Below are 16871 nucleotides of genomic sequence, written 5' to 3' on the forward strand. Positions count from 1 at the left end.
TGATGTGCATCAGGGAGAAACGACGGGACGCGGAGAGCGAGTGGCGGAGGGCCCGCCTGCGGAGGGAAACTGAGCGAGCAGGGGCTGAAGGAAGCCTTCCTGTCAGGGACTTGGCTGCCTGGAAACCAACCAGGAACAGGACGGCCATCCTGCCTGCCGACGGCCGGGGAGAAGATGGCAGCCAGCTGTGTCTGCCTCTGTTGGTATCTTGGTGGAGGACGCCTATGGCGTGAAAACGCTATTCAGTTGCACTTTGGGGAAATAATATGATAATAATCACCACTGATTATTCTGCATCATCTGTGTGCTTACGCAGGGTAGCCATTATGAGCTCACCTCTGGAGTCAGACAGAACTGAGGTCTAATTCAGGCTCTTAGGCAAGCTTTGTGAGGCTGAAAACGTCAGTTTCTTCATCTGCAAAATGGGATGAACTACTGTGCCCACCTTCTAGGGTTGCGATGAGGCTACATGAGGTCAATCTGAAGCACAGAGGACTGTGTGCAATCCGAATGGTGCTACCTGGACAGGTGGCAGCTGTCGCTACTGGTGGTGGGCACGTGCATACAGGTATGCCACACAGTTGCCCTCAGGAAAGAAGAAATGGTGTGATATCTGTGTCTTCTGGAAGTTCACATTATTTTGAATATATTTGGTTTGTTTTGAACATTTGTTTGTTTTGAACAAGAAGATATCGTTTCGGGAAGTCTTCCCAGCATGAAAGGACCTCACTTATGCTAGTTTTGGATGTTTATAATGGTTACTGGATGCAGTTGGTAAAATGAGTAGAAAAAAACAATTTTACTTTAAAAAATCCATTTACATTTACTTCTAAGTTAATATGTTTATATAATATGGTTTTAAGCATATGTGTATCTAAATTAATAAATTTGATATTTGACTATTTCAACTACATCCTTAGGTGTTTACAGTCAACTTGGCCCACATATGGGGAGTGGCTGCCTGTCATTAGGGTTTTTTCTTTAACTAATAAAAGAATTCAGTAAAGCTGCAGGATACATTAGGTTTGACTCATATTTGGAAAGAGAGCAAACTCCCAACCTCCCAGTGGGGGTGGGACGATCCTACCCTTCAGAGGTGAGGAAACCGAGGCCTCAGGAGATGAAGGGCCTTCCCCAGGTGCCTCAGCTCATAAGGTGGCAGAGCCCAGAGTGGGATCAGGGTTGGGTCCCCCAGAACCAGGCAGATCTGAGCCCTCCAGGGGGACTGCGCCTTCCTGGTTCAGCCTCATGGACTTAATCCCATGCTGTTCTGTCTAACGTGAGGGTTCTGTTCGGAACAGCCACCACTCACTGAGTGCCTCCTTTTTCCCTGGCTCCAGGCCAAATAAATGTTTCATCCCATTGAGATCTTACAACAAACCTCCCTGCCCCGTGGGCCCCTCAGACTATCCTCAGGCGCAGCAGGCTGCCGACCCTGCAGAGGTGCACTTGGGGGGCTGAGACCTTTCTTGGGGTCTCTGCACTGTGATCTCTTCTCTGTATGCCTTACTTTCGGGGAATCTCATCCCTGAACTTACAAATGGTCCAAAGAAAGTGTCAGGATGTGTATGGGGAGGGGTGGGCCGGGAGGGCGGAAAACCAACATTTTCCCTTCTTCTTAGTTAAAAAAAAAAATCTTCATTTTTTTCCTGATTCGAGAAGTGACACATACTGAAGATGAATGCATGTTACAGAAACAGATTAACAGACAGGGACAGCCACGCTCTGTAGCCCTCCCACCCCCGATACCACGAGGGACAGGAAGCTTCCACGGCACCGTGGGTCAGAGCGCATCAGAGCACAGACTTGGTCTGAAGTCAGAGGAGCAGGGCTGAAATCCCTGTTTCAGCTGCGTGACTTTGCAGAAGAGATTTAGTTCAAGCCTCAGTTTCCGCATCTACAGAATGGGTATGTCATGAGGATTAAGGGACACGGTGTGGGTAAAGGCCCCTCGCATCCCTGATGGTCAGGGCTCAGGAACCATTAGCTGGTATAAGGATAGTCCTCTCAGTTATTTCTCTGTATTTGTTGCATTTTTAAAAATTAAACATGAGATCATATTACTTATATATATATGTACACACACACACACATAGATACACACACACACTAGTTTTCACTTATCCTTTAAGACTTAATTTTGGAGGCATCTAACTTCTTTTATATAATAGTCAATTGTTTAGCTCTACTCTAACTTATTTATCCCCGAAGGATGTACATTTGGGTCATTTTCAGTCTTCCCCTATTGTAAGTGATGCTTCAACAGATAGCTTCCAGCTAAATCTTTGCTCGTCTCTGCAGCTGTCTCTCTCGGATAAGTTCCTGGGCATGGAATTTTGGGTCAAAGAATGTGCCTGCTTTGAAATGTAACAGATTTTGCCAAATTGCTATTAACAAAAGAGATATCCACTTGCCTTGCCCCAAAGCCTGTGTCTTTCTCGCTCCAGCTCAACCCTATTGTCCTGTGGACACCTCCTCTCTCCTGGATCTCAGAGTTGAAGATGGGCTCACCTTGGCCTCCTGGGGACACTGTGCAGTCCCATTTCTGCTCGTCCCATGGCCAGCACCTCTAATCCAAACCACCCCTCATACCTGTGTAAGTCAAAGGGCTTGCCCCACAGCATCTTGTCTGATCCTATCTCATGGGGTAGGAAGGAAAACTCTGTCAGCACCGTCTGGGACGTGAGGGTCCGAGTGGTCAAGCAACTGGTCTAAGGGCCCCAGAAGGATGGAGACCAGAGATGAGAAGCCAGTGCCCTGCCCTCTTGCCGAGACCCTTCCCACCACACCACTGTTACCCAAAGATGGCGATGTGAGTCTGGGAAGGGCAGGGAGAAGGAAGTTTTATCAGATAAGAACTGATGCCACTAACAGTAATTTAAAACACCTATTCTGGGCCAGATACTAGGGTGCCGAGATAGACGAGACCCACTCCTTGCCTCCAGAGAGCTCAAAGTCCAGTGGGGCAGACAGGCTGACCCTCAAGTCAGGTCAACACGAAGTATTCAGAGTCATGCTGGGAGTGACGTCGGGGTGGCCCCTAATCAGCACAGGGAGCTCAGGTAAGCTGCAAGGAGACCATCTATATGGGCTGAGCCTGAAGGATGAGTATGGGTTGGCTAGTCTAAGGAAAGGCATTTCAGGAAGAGTGAACAGTGGGTGCCGCCAAAGATGGCCTGGCATGTGAGCCTGGGCTTGTGGGCAGTTCTGTATGACTGGGCAAGGTGGACATCTGTGGTTTGTGGTTGTCCTCCATTCCCCCTTCTGGGCACAGTGCCTGGACTTTTCTTTGGGGAATCAGCCCATCTCCACCCTCCTGGCTCCAGGATAGGCTTGTGACTGTGGCTGACCAATCAGACTGCTGTTCAGGGATGGGCAGGGGACCAGCAGACCATTGAGACTCAACTTGGGGACTTCCACAGGAATGATGGGAAAGAGAAACTCTTTCCACTGGGCTGCTGGGTATTTCCACGAGAGGAAGCCTGCCCGAGCAGGAAGCCAGCCTGGATGAAAGCAGAGCCGAGGGACTGAGAGAGATGCATGAGATGGGTTAGTGCCTGGATTCAGCCAGGCCTGGAGGGTCTACCCTGGAATTTCAGTTGTGCGGGCCAATCCATTCTGATTTTTTGCTTAAATCAGATTGACTGGGATTTTGGTCACCTGTAACCAAGAGTCCAGCCTAATGCAATGGGGTAAGAGGACAAGGCGGACGATGGAGAGATGAGCAGGGGTCAGCTCATGGAGGCAGGCATAGGCCAGCTGCAGAGTTAAAGATTCATCCAGCCACTGGAACTAGGAAGATTCTAACTGCCAAGCGGGAGAACTGTGATAGGGTGACTGTGCCTTTTGGAGACAAAAGCTCTGTTGGCTAAGGGAGAGAGAGAAAAAAAGAGTCAGCGACTCTTCTAGAAATTTCCGAGCCTTTGGAACATCTTTTCTGGGGTTTTCCCATCAGGCTAGACGGCCTGGTCTGGAATAGGAGCCCAATTATTAATCCATCAGCCCTGACGGCACGTAGCAATTTATCTTAATTTCTGAAAATACACTCACGCCTTTCAGACCAGTCTCTTTTCTCCGTCACCAAGAAGGAAGGGGATCTCGGCAGAGATTGATCAGAGGGAATTTGGCCCTTTGGAAATGCCCCGCTCTGGCTGAAACAGAACACCCGGCATTTCAGGAGGCGTCGCCCGCAGATGAATGGGCCCTGTGCCCTCAGCGCTGTGGGCAGGCCCGCCACAGGGGCCTGGGAGACAGTGCTCAGGCAGACAGGCTGCCCCCAGCTTTGGGAACTCGTGCTTTCAAAGCCAGCAGAGAGAAGGCCGAGGGAGGAAAGCCACCCTTCTGGACCTGGGAGCCCCCTCATTCCACCATCTCCTCTCCTCTCGAGAGTGAAGGAGTGAAGGACATAATTGGATCAAATGGAAACAGGAGCCAACCTCCTCTCCTTCCCGGAGGAGAGACCTCCAGGACGGCTTCATTACCAAGTCTTTTGTAAATAAACTCTGTGGAGAAAAATGCCATTTGTTCTGCTGTAATTGCCTGATGAGCATGATTAGATGGGTCTTTGAAAACACACAGAATGAAATTGTTTTGGGTTTAGAAATTCCTTTGTGCAAATCCTTCTCTATTCACTGTTCTCCACAGAAGGAGTTTCTGAAGGGGGACTTTTTGACCAAGGAGCTTGGCCAGTGAGGCTGGTTCTGGCTAGGGACACACCTGTCTGAGGATTCAACCAAAAATCTTTATCAAGTGCCTTCTCCATGCCAGGCAATCCTTTAGTACTTGGGATACAGCAGGGAGTAAAACACACAAAGATCCTTGCCCTACTGAAGTTTATATTCTGGTTAAGAACTCAGAACATGGATGTGCCCATTTCGGGGAATTAACTTGGTGGAAAATGTCATAAATGAAGTTTGTTTAATTGATGGATGAAGGAACTGTGAAGTGAAACTCTTCTGACTCCTTGTGTGTGATTTCACTGTACCCATAAGGATGTGACATTTGGAAAACCAGATTGCGGGAGCTAGGGATAGAAAATAAATGACCTATGTGCCATCACTTACCAAACCTGCACCCAGGGCAGACATCACTAATCAATCACCACTCTTTTTCTGATAAGCTCAGATGCAGCCTCAGAGCACCTATCAACACAGAACTGGGGCAGCCACCACCACTGGATGAGAGTTGCCTGGGAGAGGAAACCTATTTGTTATTTCTGACTTGAACTGTTAACTAATTCACTTCATTGAGAAGCTGCAGAATAACGCAATAAATTAAGAATAACCCCAGGAGGAGGCAAAAACTGAGAAGAGATGGTGAGAGATTGCCGCCAAGTTGTCAGGCTAGTTTTCCTCTCAAATGCTCTTCTCTCACGCCCAACAGGGCGCGTCAGAGCACGGGCTTTGCGGTCAGGCAGACCTGGGTTCAGGTCCTGGGTCTGTTACTTCCACCCGTGTGGGGGGTCAGCCTGAGCCCCAGGTGCCTTGCTGTGAAATGGGTATAATAATGATACCACCCTCCTGGGGTTGTGAGGATTAAATAAGCCAGCACAGGTGAGGGGCTTGGCGCAGGGTCCCGTCAGCTCTGGTCAGGGCTGAAATCCAGTTGTTGCACACCAGGGTGGACACGGTAGTTTACAGCTGGCATTCGCTCAGACCGGTTGGGGCATGCACCATCACCGTTGTTAAATATTTTGAATATCACCCTTGGATATTAATATTAGTGTTGTTTAGGGGCTGGTCCTCTTATGGGAGAAACTCCAGAACTCTGGAGGTAAAACAGACAGAGACGGCTTCTCAAACCCACATCATGCTTCAGTACAATTCTGGGTGGTGGCTTTCTTGCTAATCAAGAATTGATGTTCCCCAGTTCTGAACTGCTCAACAGTGGCATACATAAACTCAGTAACGATGTCGACAAGGAAAGTAATCTTGAGGATGTTTATTAGGAAGCACCTGACAAGCAGGGTCTCATTTAATCCTCTCAACAACCCTGTGGGGATTAAAGTATCATTAAACGCATTTCATAGAAGCAGAAACTGAGGCTCAGAGAGGTGAGGGTTCCTGCTCCAAGCTCACACAGCCGGTAGAAAGTGGCGGAGCTGGATCTGACTGGGGCGATCTGACCCCAGCACTGAAGTCTTACTCACTGTGTGTGACAATGGTCCTTTTCACAGAATGTTGATGCCTGACGGGGCCTCAGGGTTGTGTTTTCACAGGGGTTTGCCTAGTAACGGTGCTGCCATCCCTCACGGGCTGGGGATACATCTAACCAGGGCTTCCGGGGGATGTCAGAAGCAGGCGCTGGCAGCCAAAAGGGCACAGGACAAGCTAACCTTACCCTCAGAGGGACCGAGCCTCTGTTCTTCACAGAATCCCACAAAGAAAGGGGGGAAGGTGGCCTCAGAAGTTTGGGTGGTTAACTGGTAACCACCATGTCCTTTCCCACCATTGGCAGAAGGCTTCTATAGCACATACTCTGGTCTAATAGGTTACAGCACATATCCAGTCATTGAATCTTTAATAATTTCTATCAATTATTAATTGCTGGTTGCGTCCCCAGGTTATATGCTAAGCACCTTCTAGATATTTTTCATTTAATCTTCACAATTGCTCTGTAAGGTAGGTAGTATTATTTTCTTATTTCAGATGAGGAAGGAAAGCTCAGAGAGGTCATCTAACTTGCTCAGAGTCACACAGCACTGAGTGGTGGAATTGGGATTTGAACCCAGGTCTTCCTGACTTCACAACTTGAGCTCTTAACCACTGGTCTCTACAACAAACCCTGGTAGTGACGGATACAAAAGGGAAAACTTGAGAAGGCAGCCAGGTACCATTCTCAGAGCAGAGCGTTCTTCCTGGCCTCTGTGTCTTGTTTGGCCTTCTCAGTTTCTCCTCCCCACTGCTGGTTTGCTGGGCATCTCAATGGGAGACACGCCATCTTTACTGGTAGTGAGGCCTGTCTTATTCCAACATCGCCATCTTAAGAAGGGACGATGTAAGACAAATGCCAGGCAGAGCTTCCCCTAAGGCCAGCCTTTGGCAGCCTGAGGATACCTACCCCCCGCCCCCAACACACACACAATAAGCAGTGGCTGGCATCTCCTGACTTGCTCCCCTGAGGACCACAGGGGCTGCAGAGACCTGAGGTCTCCAGCCTGCCAGGACAGGTGCCAAGAGGGCTGTGCCAAGGAGAAGGGGGCTTCCCGAGAGCTGGCTCACCTTGAACGAGATCTCGTACTGCTCCCCTCCCCAGATCTCGAGGCCTGGGTCGTACCCGCCCAGCTCCCAGAACCACTTCCGATCCACAGCAAACAGTCCACCGGCCATCACGGGAGACCTGTCAGGGAAGAAGAGCGTGGCGTCAAGACGGGATATCCGGCCACGTGCTCCTCAGGCACTCTGATCCTGCTGTTCCCCCAGGGATGCTGTTCCCTGCTGCTCTGGGAACACAGCCCACGTGTCCAGCAGGGGATCTGAGGCCCTTCCTTGGTGAAGTGAGGGCCCAGGCTTTCTGCTTTCTCGCCTACACTTCCCTTGATAAATGCTACATTTTAACCAAACGCACCCAAAGTTCCTTTACATGGGCAACACCTAAGAACACTGTGAAATGAAATCACAGTACTTTTTCTCCGTGGGCTTTGTAGCTGCAGCATGTATCTATCTCTAGTCCTCCCACTAGTTAAATGTCCAGGTCAGGTCTTTCCAAGCCTGTCTAGGCTGCAGCACATTTCAGAGAGATGAGAAACCATACAGCTGGTGGGCCCTACCCCAGACCTACAACACAGTCACTGGGGATGGAGCCCAGGAAGCTGCGTTTTCCAACAATCGCCTCCGATGATTCGCGCTCGGTCAGCCCGGCATGGACGTTGGTCGGGCTGAGAGTTTACAGAAGAAGCCACAGTCTATGTACTTTCAGTTGAACTGGGATAAGATTATCTCCACTCATTCACTCTCTCATCAGCTCATTCATCGAGTGCCAGCTGAGAAGCAGATGCTGGAAGAATCTGGACATCAATCACCATCAGACCAGGACTTTGGGGATGCCAGTGTGGTGGGGCGGCCACCTCAGCACAGAAGGATCCAGAAGACAGGTGGGTGTCATGAGGGCCTCTGGGAGGGGCAGACAGCACTGTGGGAATATGAAAGGAGGGAGTGTCTGCCTCCAGGTTTTTGGGGTGAGGAGCTTGGCTGGGGCAAGAGTCAAGGAAGGGTGCTCAGAGGGGGTGGGCATTCAAGGTGGGTTTGCACAAGTGGGAACTGGGGGGAGGGGAGGGCACCTGGCAGGAGACAACAACCAGAGCCGGGACACAGAGACGATAAACTGGGGGTTGCCATGGGGAACAGGCAGTCAGCATGGCATCATGCCAAGCCCAGGAGTGGGGGAGGCCATGCTGCAGCCTGCTCCAGTCCCCCATGGGGTTGGGGACCTGAGGGGGCCACCAGGGTTTGCTCTGTGAAAATCTCTCAGAGTGGCCGTGTCCTGTCCAGCTCCACTGGAAAATGCCAAACCCCCAAACCAAAAAACATTCCAGCAGCAGCCTCCACGCGCCCCCCTGTCCTTAGGAGCTGCGAGCTCACGGGATGTGGACTGATGTAAAAAGAACTTAGTTAACTCACATGCCTCCCAAGCTTTCTTAGCAGACGAGCCTCGACAGCACAGGAGGGGCCTCCTTTAAAAGTGGATCCCCTGGGATATTTACTGAGGGCTTGAATACGCCGAGTGCTGAACTCCAGGCAGACCTCAGAGATGGTGGGGGCTCAGTTCCAGACCACCACAATAAAGCAAATATCGCAATAAAGCAAGGCACGCGAATCTTTTGGTTTCCCAGTGCATATAAAAGTTATGTTTACACTATACTAGTCTATTAAGTGTGTGATAGCGTTATGCCTAAAAAAACCAATGTGTATACCTTCACTAAAAAATCTCTATTGCTAAAAACTGCTAACCATCATCTGCGCCTTAAGCAAGTCATAATTGTTTTGTTGGTGGAGGGTCTTGGAAAACATGCAATATCTGCGGAGCGCGATAAAGTGAAGCACAAGGAAGCAAGGTGTGCCTGTAATTTATTAAGAAAATGACTCTACTCCTCATATTGACCTCATGAGCTAGACCTCACTGTTATTTCCCCATTTATGCAGGTAGCACTCGGAGTACAGACAGGTACTCAAGGCTTCACAGTACTGCTGGGATCTGACTCCCTCTCCTCTATTATGCCACAGCCCACACCCGCCATGGTCATGATGTATTGCCTCCTCTCAGGAAGGAAAAATCGAGAAGCAGCTGATGAGTGAAAAGGACAAGGGATCAGAAATGGGAAACCCTCACTCCAACCTCAGCCCTCCTTAACCTGTGGGGTGATCTGAGATGAGATGTTTAACCACTGGACCCAGTGTTGCTCGGTAAGGGAGCCACTGGCCACAGGTGGCTACTGCACACCTGAAATGTGGCTCATCTGAAGCAAGCTGTGCTGGAAGTGTAAGATACACACCGGATTTCCAAGACTTAGCATGAAGAAGAAAATAGAAAAGATGGCATGAATATTTCACAGTGTAGGTAACATGTTAAAATGAGAATATTTTAGATATATTGGGTTAAATAAGATTTATTACTTAAATTTTACCTGCTTCTCTTTACCATTTTTTTCTGTGGCTACTAGGAAATTTAAAAGTACATGTGTGGCTGGCATTATATTATTACTGGACAGCCCTGATTAACCTCTTGGAGCCCGTTTCTCTGTCTACACAATGGATGCATAGCTACACTCCTAGCTCACATTGCTAGCATATTTCTTAAAGTATCCAGTACTACAAGAAAATAAGGTGACATTAGTATCAACTTTCCTTTGTCTGCTGAAGGTTGTGGGGGTTTTTTGGCTGAAGCCGCAAATCCACTGCTTGGAGGGGCAGAGAGTGTTTCAGACTTGGTGCTTCCTGGGAACTCAAACCCAAGACCCTGCACACAAAAACCAGCCTGGGTGAAAGGTGGGCAGGGGCGGAGGAGCTGCTCCAGAGCAGGTTGGATATCAGCCTGAGGGCATTTTGGATGCTTGAGGTTTTTGCTCTGGAGGGAGGCCGGCCTCTCCTCTAGCTGGGTCTATTTTCTGCTGTGTTCAGCAATAACAATAACAAGAATTCTGAGTGTGTGTGTGTGTGTGCCACTCACTTTACTGACATTATTTCCAGCTCTCACAAAGCTCCATTACTAGCCCTCTATTCAGATGGAGGAATTTGAAATTCAAAAAATGCTACATGCTCCGCTCAAGGGCATGCAGTTAGCAAGTGGACGAGCTGCGATTCAAACCAGGGCCTGCCACCAAAGCCTGTGTCTTTCAAACGTCTTTACACCACGCTGTGCCTGCAGATTGCCCACTCGCTGGGACCGTGGGGAGGTGGCAGAAAATGACTGGGATTTCTCTAGTGGCCTCTCCCCTGGGTTTTTGTCCAAGTCCAATAAAGAAGAGAGACTTCTGGAAGGAATCAGAGGGTACAAAGGATGGAGAGTCCCTCAGGAAGCAGCTGGGCCCGTGGCTCTCAACCTTGGCTCCACATCGGCATCACCTGGGAGCTTTGAAAAACAAAGATGCCTGGACCCCACCCCTGTCTAGGGGGTGGCCTGGGCACTTTGTTTTTTTTTCCTTTACAAACTCCCCGGGTGATGCCAATGTGCAGCCAGGGTTGAGAGCCCCTGCTCTAGGGTGGGGCCAGTCCGGTCAGCGTCCAAATGAGGAGACTGAGGCGCAGAGGAAACTAGCTGGGCTTCTGCTGCTAACTAGCTGCACGGGCTGAACTTCCTCTCTCCTCGCTGTGCAGTGACGAGGATGGACAGGCCAAGATTCATCCTTGTGGACCTTTCAAATCTAGGGCTATGGCAAAGGTGAAAACAATAAAGGGGGCTCTGGTTACCCTGAAAATTCCATTTTCTGGAGCAGTCCCATCCGACCTCAGCCTCTGCTCCATGTCATCCCTGGCAAGTCTTGTTTCCTCTCTGAACTGCAGGGCCAGCATGGCTCAAATGGGGAGAATTCCAGCTACACCTGAGGGCACTATCGTGAGGATTGGACACAGTAATGTCAGCTGGAACTGCTTTGCCAACTCAGGCCAAATGTTAGTTACTCATGTTGTTAGTATTATTCTCCAAGACTTCCGAGCAATGGGGGATTGCCTCTGAGGCATACGGTGGCGGGGGCGTGACTGCATGATGTGGTCTTGGCTAAACTGTATCTGTGGGCTAGGAAGGGCTCTAATGGTAGTGTTGGACCCTGTTTAGGATACAGGAGGTCAGGAGAAGCAGACAAACGTCTGACCTGCTGAAGCAGCACAGGGCTCCACGCTCGGTTCCACTCTCGGCTCACGCTCCATCGCCACGGCCACCTTCCATTTCCTCAAAGACGCCCACCTCTTCCTGCCTCTGAGCCTTCCCTGGGGCCCAAGGCGTTAGGGGCTCCCTTTGGGAACCCTGGGTGTGCAGTGTCCATGAAGATGGCTGAGCTGCCAATAGCCCCCATTCTCAGATGGGAAGGGTGAGGCACAGAGAAACTGCAGGTCACTGGGGTTAACCTGTGGTTAGGCAGGTGTGGTAGACAGAATAATGCTCCCTCCAAGAAGTCAATGTCCTAATTCCTGGCACTTGTGAATATGTTGCCTGACACAGCAAAAGGGACTTTGCAGGTGTGATTAAGTTAAGGACCTTGAGATGGGAGATTATCCTGGTGCCCAGGGTAATCACAAGCGTCCTTATAAGTGAAAGGAGGCAGGAGAGTCAGAATCAGAGAAGATGTGACAATGGAAGCAGGAGACAAGGAGAGAGAGAGATGGGGGAAGGAGGGGAAAAGAGATAAGGAGGGAGAGAGAGTGAGAGGGAGGGAAAGGGAGGAAGAGAGAAAGGAAGAAGGAAGGGGAGGGGGAGGGGACGGAAAGGGAACTTAAGGATGCTACTTGCTGGCTTTGAAGACGGGGAAGGGGGCTGAGCCAAAGAATGTGAGCAGCTTCTAGAAGCGGGAAAAGGCAACACACCAGATTCTCCCTTGGAGCATCTAGAAGGAATGCCAACACTGTGATTTTAGCCCAGTAAGACTCCTTTCAGACTGCTGACCTCCAGAACTTGAAGAGAATAAATTTGTGTCAGTTTAATAAGCCAGTAAGTTTGTGGGAATTTATTACCACGGCGATAAAGAGGAAACTAATCCAGCAGGAAAGCCCGGCCTTTGGCCTTGTATCCAAAGATCTTTTCCACCCCCGGCAGGAGAGCTAGAGCGGCTCACACAACAGCTACAGGGATGGCGGGCCCAGATGCTTCCAGAGGCTGCAGAACCGAGAGGGCCTGGCTCTCTTTCCGGTGTACCCGAAAACTCGCTGTGCACCCCAGGGGGCCTCCCTGTCCTGGGGCCTCAGTCTCCTCATATTACCTTTGGGCTGCCTCCAGCCTTCCCTCTCTAGGGTGCTATGAGCCATCCGCAGCCCCCGACTTCCACTGTGGGACAAGCTGTTATTTCTCTGATGCTTCCAGGGGTATGAGAGGTGATGGGAAGACTGGCTCCAGAGGCAGATGGACCTGCATGTGCACTCAGCCTTCGCCACTTCAGAGCTGTGTGACCTGCACAAGTTGCTCAGCCTCTTGGAGGCTTGGTGTCCCCATTTCGAAAACACGGATGATAATTTTTACTACATACGGCTGTTGGGGGTTAAAGAGGATCAGGGTGAGATGTGCTCAGCACTGTGCCTGGCACTTAGAAAGTGTTCAATAAGTGGTGGTGATGATGACGACAACTGGGTGCCAGGCTTGAGGGAGAGAGTGTGAGTGACTCCACTCACCCCCAGCTGGCAATCCTGGCAAACCGTGCAGAGGGCGGCAAGGAAGAGTGACTCAGTGGTCCATGAGCTGAGGCTCTCTGACAAGCTGGGAGGGCCTCTGCTTCTGGTTGGGGACGTCTGCCTTGGCCCCTCTGCACTAGACTTTTGAAAGAGGTGGCGATCGATCCCGGGGTGTGTTTGTGTTGGGGAGGGGTCACTGGGTCAGCCACTGGGGCCAGCTTGGGTCACTCATACTTACTCAAATGGGTCGCTGGGGTCAGCTTTCTGCAGTTCTGGAGGGATCGGGATCCGCTTATAGTACATCTCCCAGTCAAAGGCACCCCGCATGGCATCCCCTGCCTGCGTCTCATACCGAAAGTCGTCGTGGTCAATGACGTCAATCATCGGGCACACAATGGTCTTGCGGTTCCGAGCAATGCGGTCTGAGGAAGCCAAGAGATGCCCGTTAGGGAGGTAAGATGGGGGAGCAGCTAAGTGCACAACCCTGTTCTGCAGCTTAACTTGCATTTTAAATGCATTCCGTGGGTGATTTCTCTCAACACCAGAGTTTTGAGAATTCGGGGGAGGAAGGGAGGACACAGGCTTTAAGTAAGATGGACCAGGGCCCCCATCCCAGTCCTGCCACCCATGACAGGGCCCTGGGCCAGCCACATAAATAGCATCTCCAAGCCTCAGCCTTCGCCTCTATGAAATGAGGAGAAGAACAGACTCTGCCTCATAGGTTGTTATGAGGACTGGATACAATGCTCGAAGGTGCTCGGCACAGGTGCCTGTAATGATCAGCATCACTATGGAAAGGGAGATTAATTTCCTTCTGGGAGGGCGTTGTTCTCGCCCTGCCAGACTCCCCAATCCAAGTCCTGAACTTGGCTCATGATCCAAAGCAGCCAGGTACCCTAGCACTTGCTCCTCATGGCAGACTGTCTGCCCCTGACCGTTCCCTGGCACCTCCCGGCTGCAGTCAGTGAACAGATGGCCCACCTTGCAAGAGAATTCAGCTCACTTTTTCCAACAGTCAGAACTACGGAAGCCAGAATGGACTGTCTCAGGAAGTTGTGAGTTCCTCACGACTGGAGGTGTGCAAGCAGAGCCTGGAGGACCTCTGCCCTGCAGGAATGCCACAGGCTAGGGGATTCAGGACGGCAAATGGAGGCCTCGACCTGAGCAGCTTTACAGTCTCTATCAAGCCGGGGAGAAGCTGATTCTACAAAATCCACTCTCTGCCCAAACTACCAACCAGAATTTTACCCTTTGCTCTGCCTTTTCTGTTCCTCCTGCCAAGAAGCCCTGACTGCAGCCAGGGGGTACCAGTGATCGGGGCAGATGATCTGCCATGAGGGGTAAGTGGGCCGTGCTGGGGAGCCTGGCTGCTTGGGCCAGGAGTCAAGTTTATGGCTTGGAATGCGGACCTGGTAGGGCCAGAGTAGGCTGGCAGTGGCTGAAGGCCCAAGCTTCATCAAGTTAGAGCACATTTTTCTTTCAGGAGAGAAAGCAGCATTTTTGCCTTTTCTGAACTGGAAGACACAAACCATAGGTGGGTCATGAAATTGATTGTGTGTGCACGGATGTGTGTTCGTAATGAACCAAAAAAGAATACTGAATATCTATGTGATTCCAGGGTGCATTCTAGGTGCTAAGGGAGAGTACTTTTAGGAATTGTGTTTCAGTCATACTGCATGGGTGTGCGTTTGTGTACTGGATTGAGATGTCCAATGTACTTCTAACTGTGGCACATGGTTAAAAGTTTGAGAAATGCTGCTTTTGGCAGTGTGTCCCCAAGTGTGGATCTGGGGCTACCAGTGCCAGATGCACCTGGAGTGTGTTTAACACTCCCCCCCAACCCTACCCCGCCGACACCCTGGCCCCAGGCCCACTGCATCAGAATCTCTGGGGTGGAGATTGGCTCTGCCTTGTGGACAGGCTCCCTGGGGAGTCTAATGAAGCTTCAGAACCTTCTCCAGGGAAAAGATCTAGAGAGGGTCCTCCCTTCCTAATTATTCATGGCCTTGCCGGGGATTTCTCTTCTGGGGGGGGTTTGGATTGAGGGCACAGTGCTCTGCTGGATGCTAGCTGATGGTGGGGGGTATGAGGTCAAGGGGTAGCATCAGAGAGGCAGTGTTCCACCATGCTGTGCTCTCTTGGGGACAGAATGTCCAGGTTCAAATCCTGATTTTTGTCACCTACTGGTAGTACAAGCTTGGAAAACATTATCTGATGCCTCTGAGCCTTGGTTTTCTTGCTGACGAAACAGATGAAGACAGCACCTGTCTCATGGGGTCTCTGTGAAGACTGAGTGGGAAAATGGAGCCAAGACGCTTAGTACATGATCAGCACTCCACCAATAGTGTGGCCAGGATTGCCGAAAGAAGCTCAGAAGCAGGAGCTGGAAGGCTGAGCATCTCCCTCCTTCTCTTTACCCCTCAGTTTTCTCCCTGTAATATGTGGATGATAATCCCGGCCTGCCTGCGTTACCACATAATCATCACTTTCAAATGCAGATGTGGCCTAAAAAGCTAAGGGACTAACAGAGCCCTGATGATGATGATGAAGAAAATGATGATCACATCAGGGAAATGCAAATCAAAACTACACTAAGATACCACCTTACTCCTGTTAGAATGGCTATAATCACTAAGACTAAAAATAACAAATGTTGGAGAGGGTGTGGAGAGAAGGGAACCCTCATACACCGCTGGTGGGAATGCAAACTGGTGCAGCCACTGTGGAAAACAGTATGGAGATTCCTCAAAAAACTAAAAATAGACCTACCATATGACCCAGCCATCCCACTACTGGGTATCTACCCAAACAATATGAAATCAACAATCCAAAGTAACATATGTACCCCTATGTTCGTTGCAGTACAATTCACAATAGCCAAGACATGGAAACAACCCAAGTGCCCATCAACTGATGATTGGATAAAGAAGATGTGGTATATATACACAATGGAATACTACTCAGCCAGAAAAAAAGACAAATTCATCCCATTTGCAATAACATGGAAGGACCTAGAGGGAATTATGCTAAGCGAAATAAGCCAGTCTGAGAAAGACAAACACCAGAGGATTTCACTCATATGTGGAATATAAACAAACACATGGACAAAGAAAACAGTTCAGTGGTTACCAGGGGAAGGGGGGTTGGGGGTGGGCACAGGGGCTGAAGGGGAGCACTTCTGTGGTGACAGTCAAGAAATAACGTACAATTGAAATCTCACATTGATGTAAACTATTATGAACTCAATAAAAAGAAGAAAAGAAAATGATGATCACCAAGTGACTTTCCTTTGGGGAGGCTGAATCCTTCTCAGGCACAGAAATGCTACTCTCCAAAGAAGGGAGAGTGAACTCTGCATAGAGGTGTTGATGGTTTCAGAGACTAAAGCATGATGCGCTCTGTCAGCTGCTCATATTAGCAGGGACAGACTTTTAAATCTACACCACTGGTTCACATTTCTACTGCTAAAAGAACAAAGAAAAAGAGGGGGAATGCTTCTTCCATGTATGTCTGCAGATTATCAAAATTACCTTCATATATTTCCATAGAAACAGAGTTAAGGGCTATTTAGACTACAAGCTCAGCCTCGTGCCCCACCACTTTATTCTCTTTATGAGTCACTGAATGACCCAACAAATGGGCTGTTCCTTTACGACTACAAATTAGGTGACTGATGGTGAGGTTTTTCTTTTTTGTTCTCATTTAGTACAGAGAGGCAGAAGCAGATCTGTTGGTTTAATTAAATAAACAGTTTACCAGGAAATCTGAGTTACATCCTTTTCCTAACCCAGTGGAATCCTGGACCCTCAGGGTTAGAGGCATATAATCTAATACTAAAGTTCCATGCTGATCTGTGTTAGAAAACCATTTGCTGGATTATCCCATTTAACTGTGTGTGGTTTTGCTTTCTGTCCTCAGCCCTGAACGGTGGCCTAACCAGTGCTTCTCAAACTGTAGTCCCTGGACTGGCATGCCCTGGGAGCTGGTTAGGCATGCAGCTGGACCTCCTGAATCAGACACTGGGTTGGGGCCCAGCACTCTATGTCTTAACGTGTCTTA

General features: G+C 49.7%; 1 protein-coding gene across 1 annotated transcript in view; it reads right to left on the minus strand.

Annotated features, from left to right (window-relative positions):
* GALNT10 (polypeptide N-acetylgalactosaminyltransferase 10) overlaps window positions 1-16871 on the minus strand; it is a 215466-nt gene that overhangs the window by 21531 nt on the left and 177064 nt on the right. The window contains exons 6-7 of the mRNA XM_046667250.1: window positions 13051-13234; window positions 7221-7338 (exon numbers count right to left, since the gene is read on the minus strand). Of these exons, the coding sequence (XP_046523206.1) occupies window positions 7221-7338; window positions 13051-13234 (302 nt within the window). The remainder of the gene's footprint in view (window positions 1-7220; window positions 7339-13050; window positions 13235-16871) is intronic.

This window comes from Equus quagga, chromosome 7 (genome assembly GCF_021613505.1).
Source record: "Equus quagga isolate Etosha38 chromosome 7, UCLA_HA_Equagga_1.0, whole genome shotgun sequence".
In the NCBI taxonomy this organism is placed as follows: domain Eukaryota; kingdom Metazoa; phylum Chordata; class Mammalia; order Perissodactyla; family Equidae; genus Equus; species Equus quagga.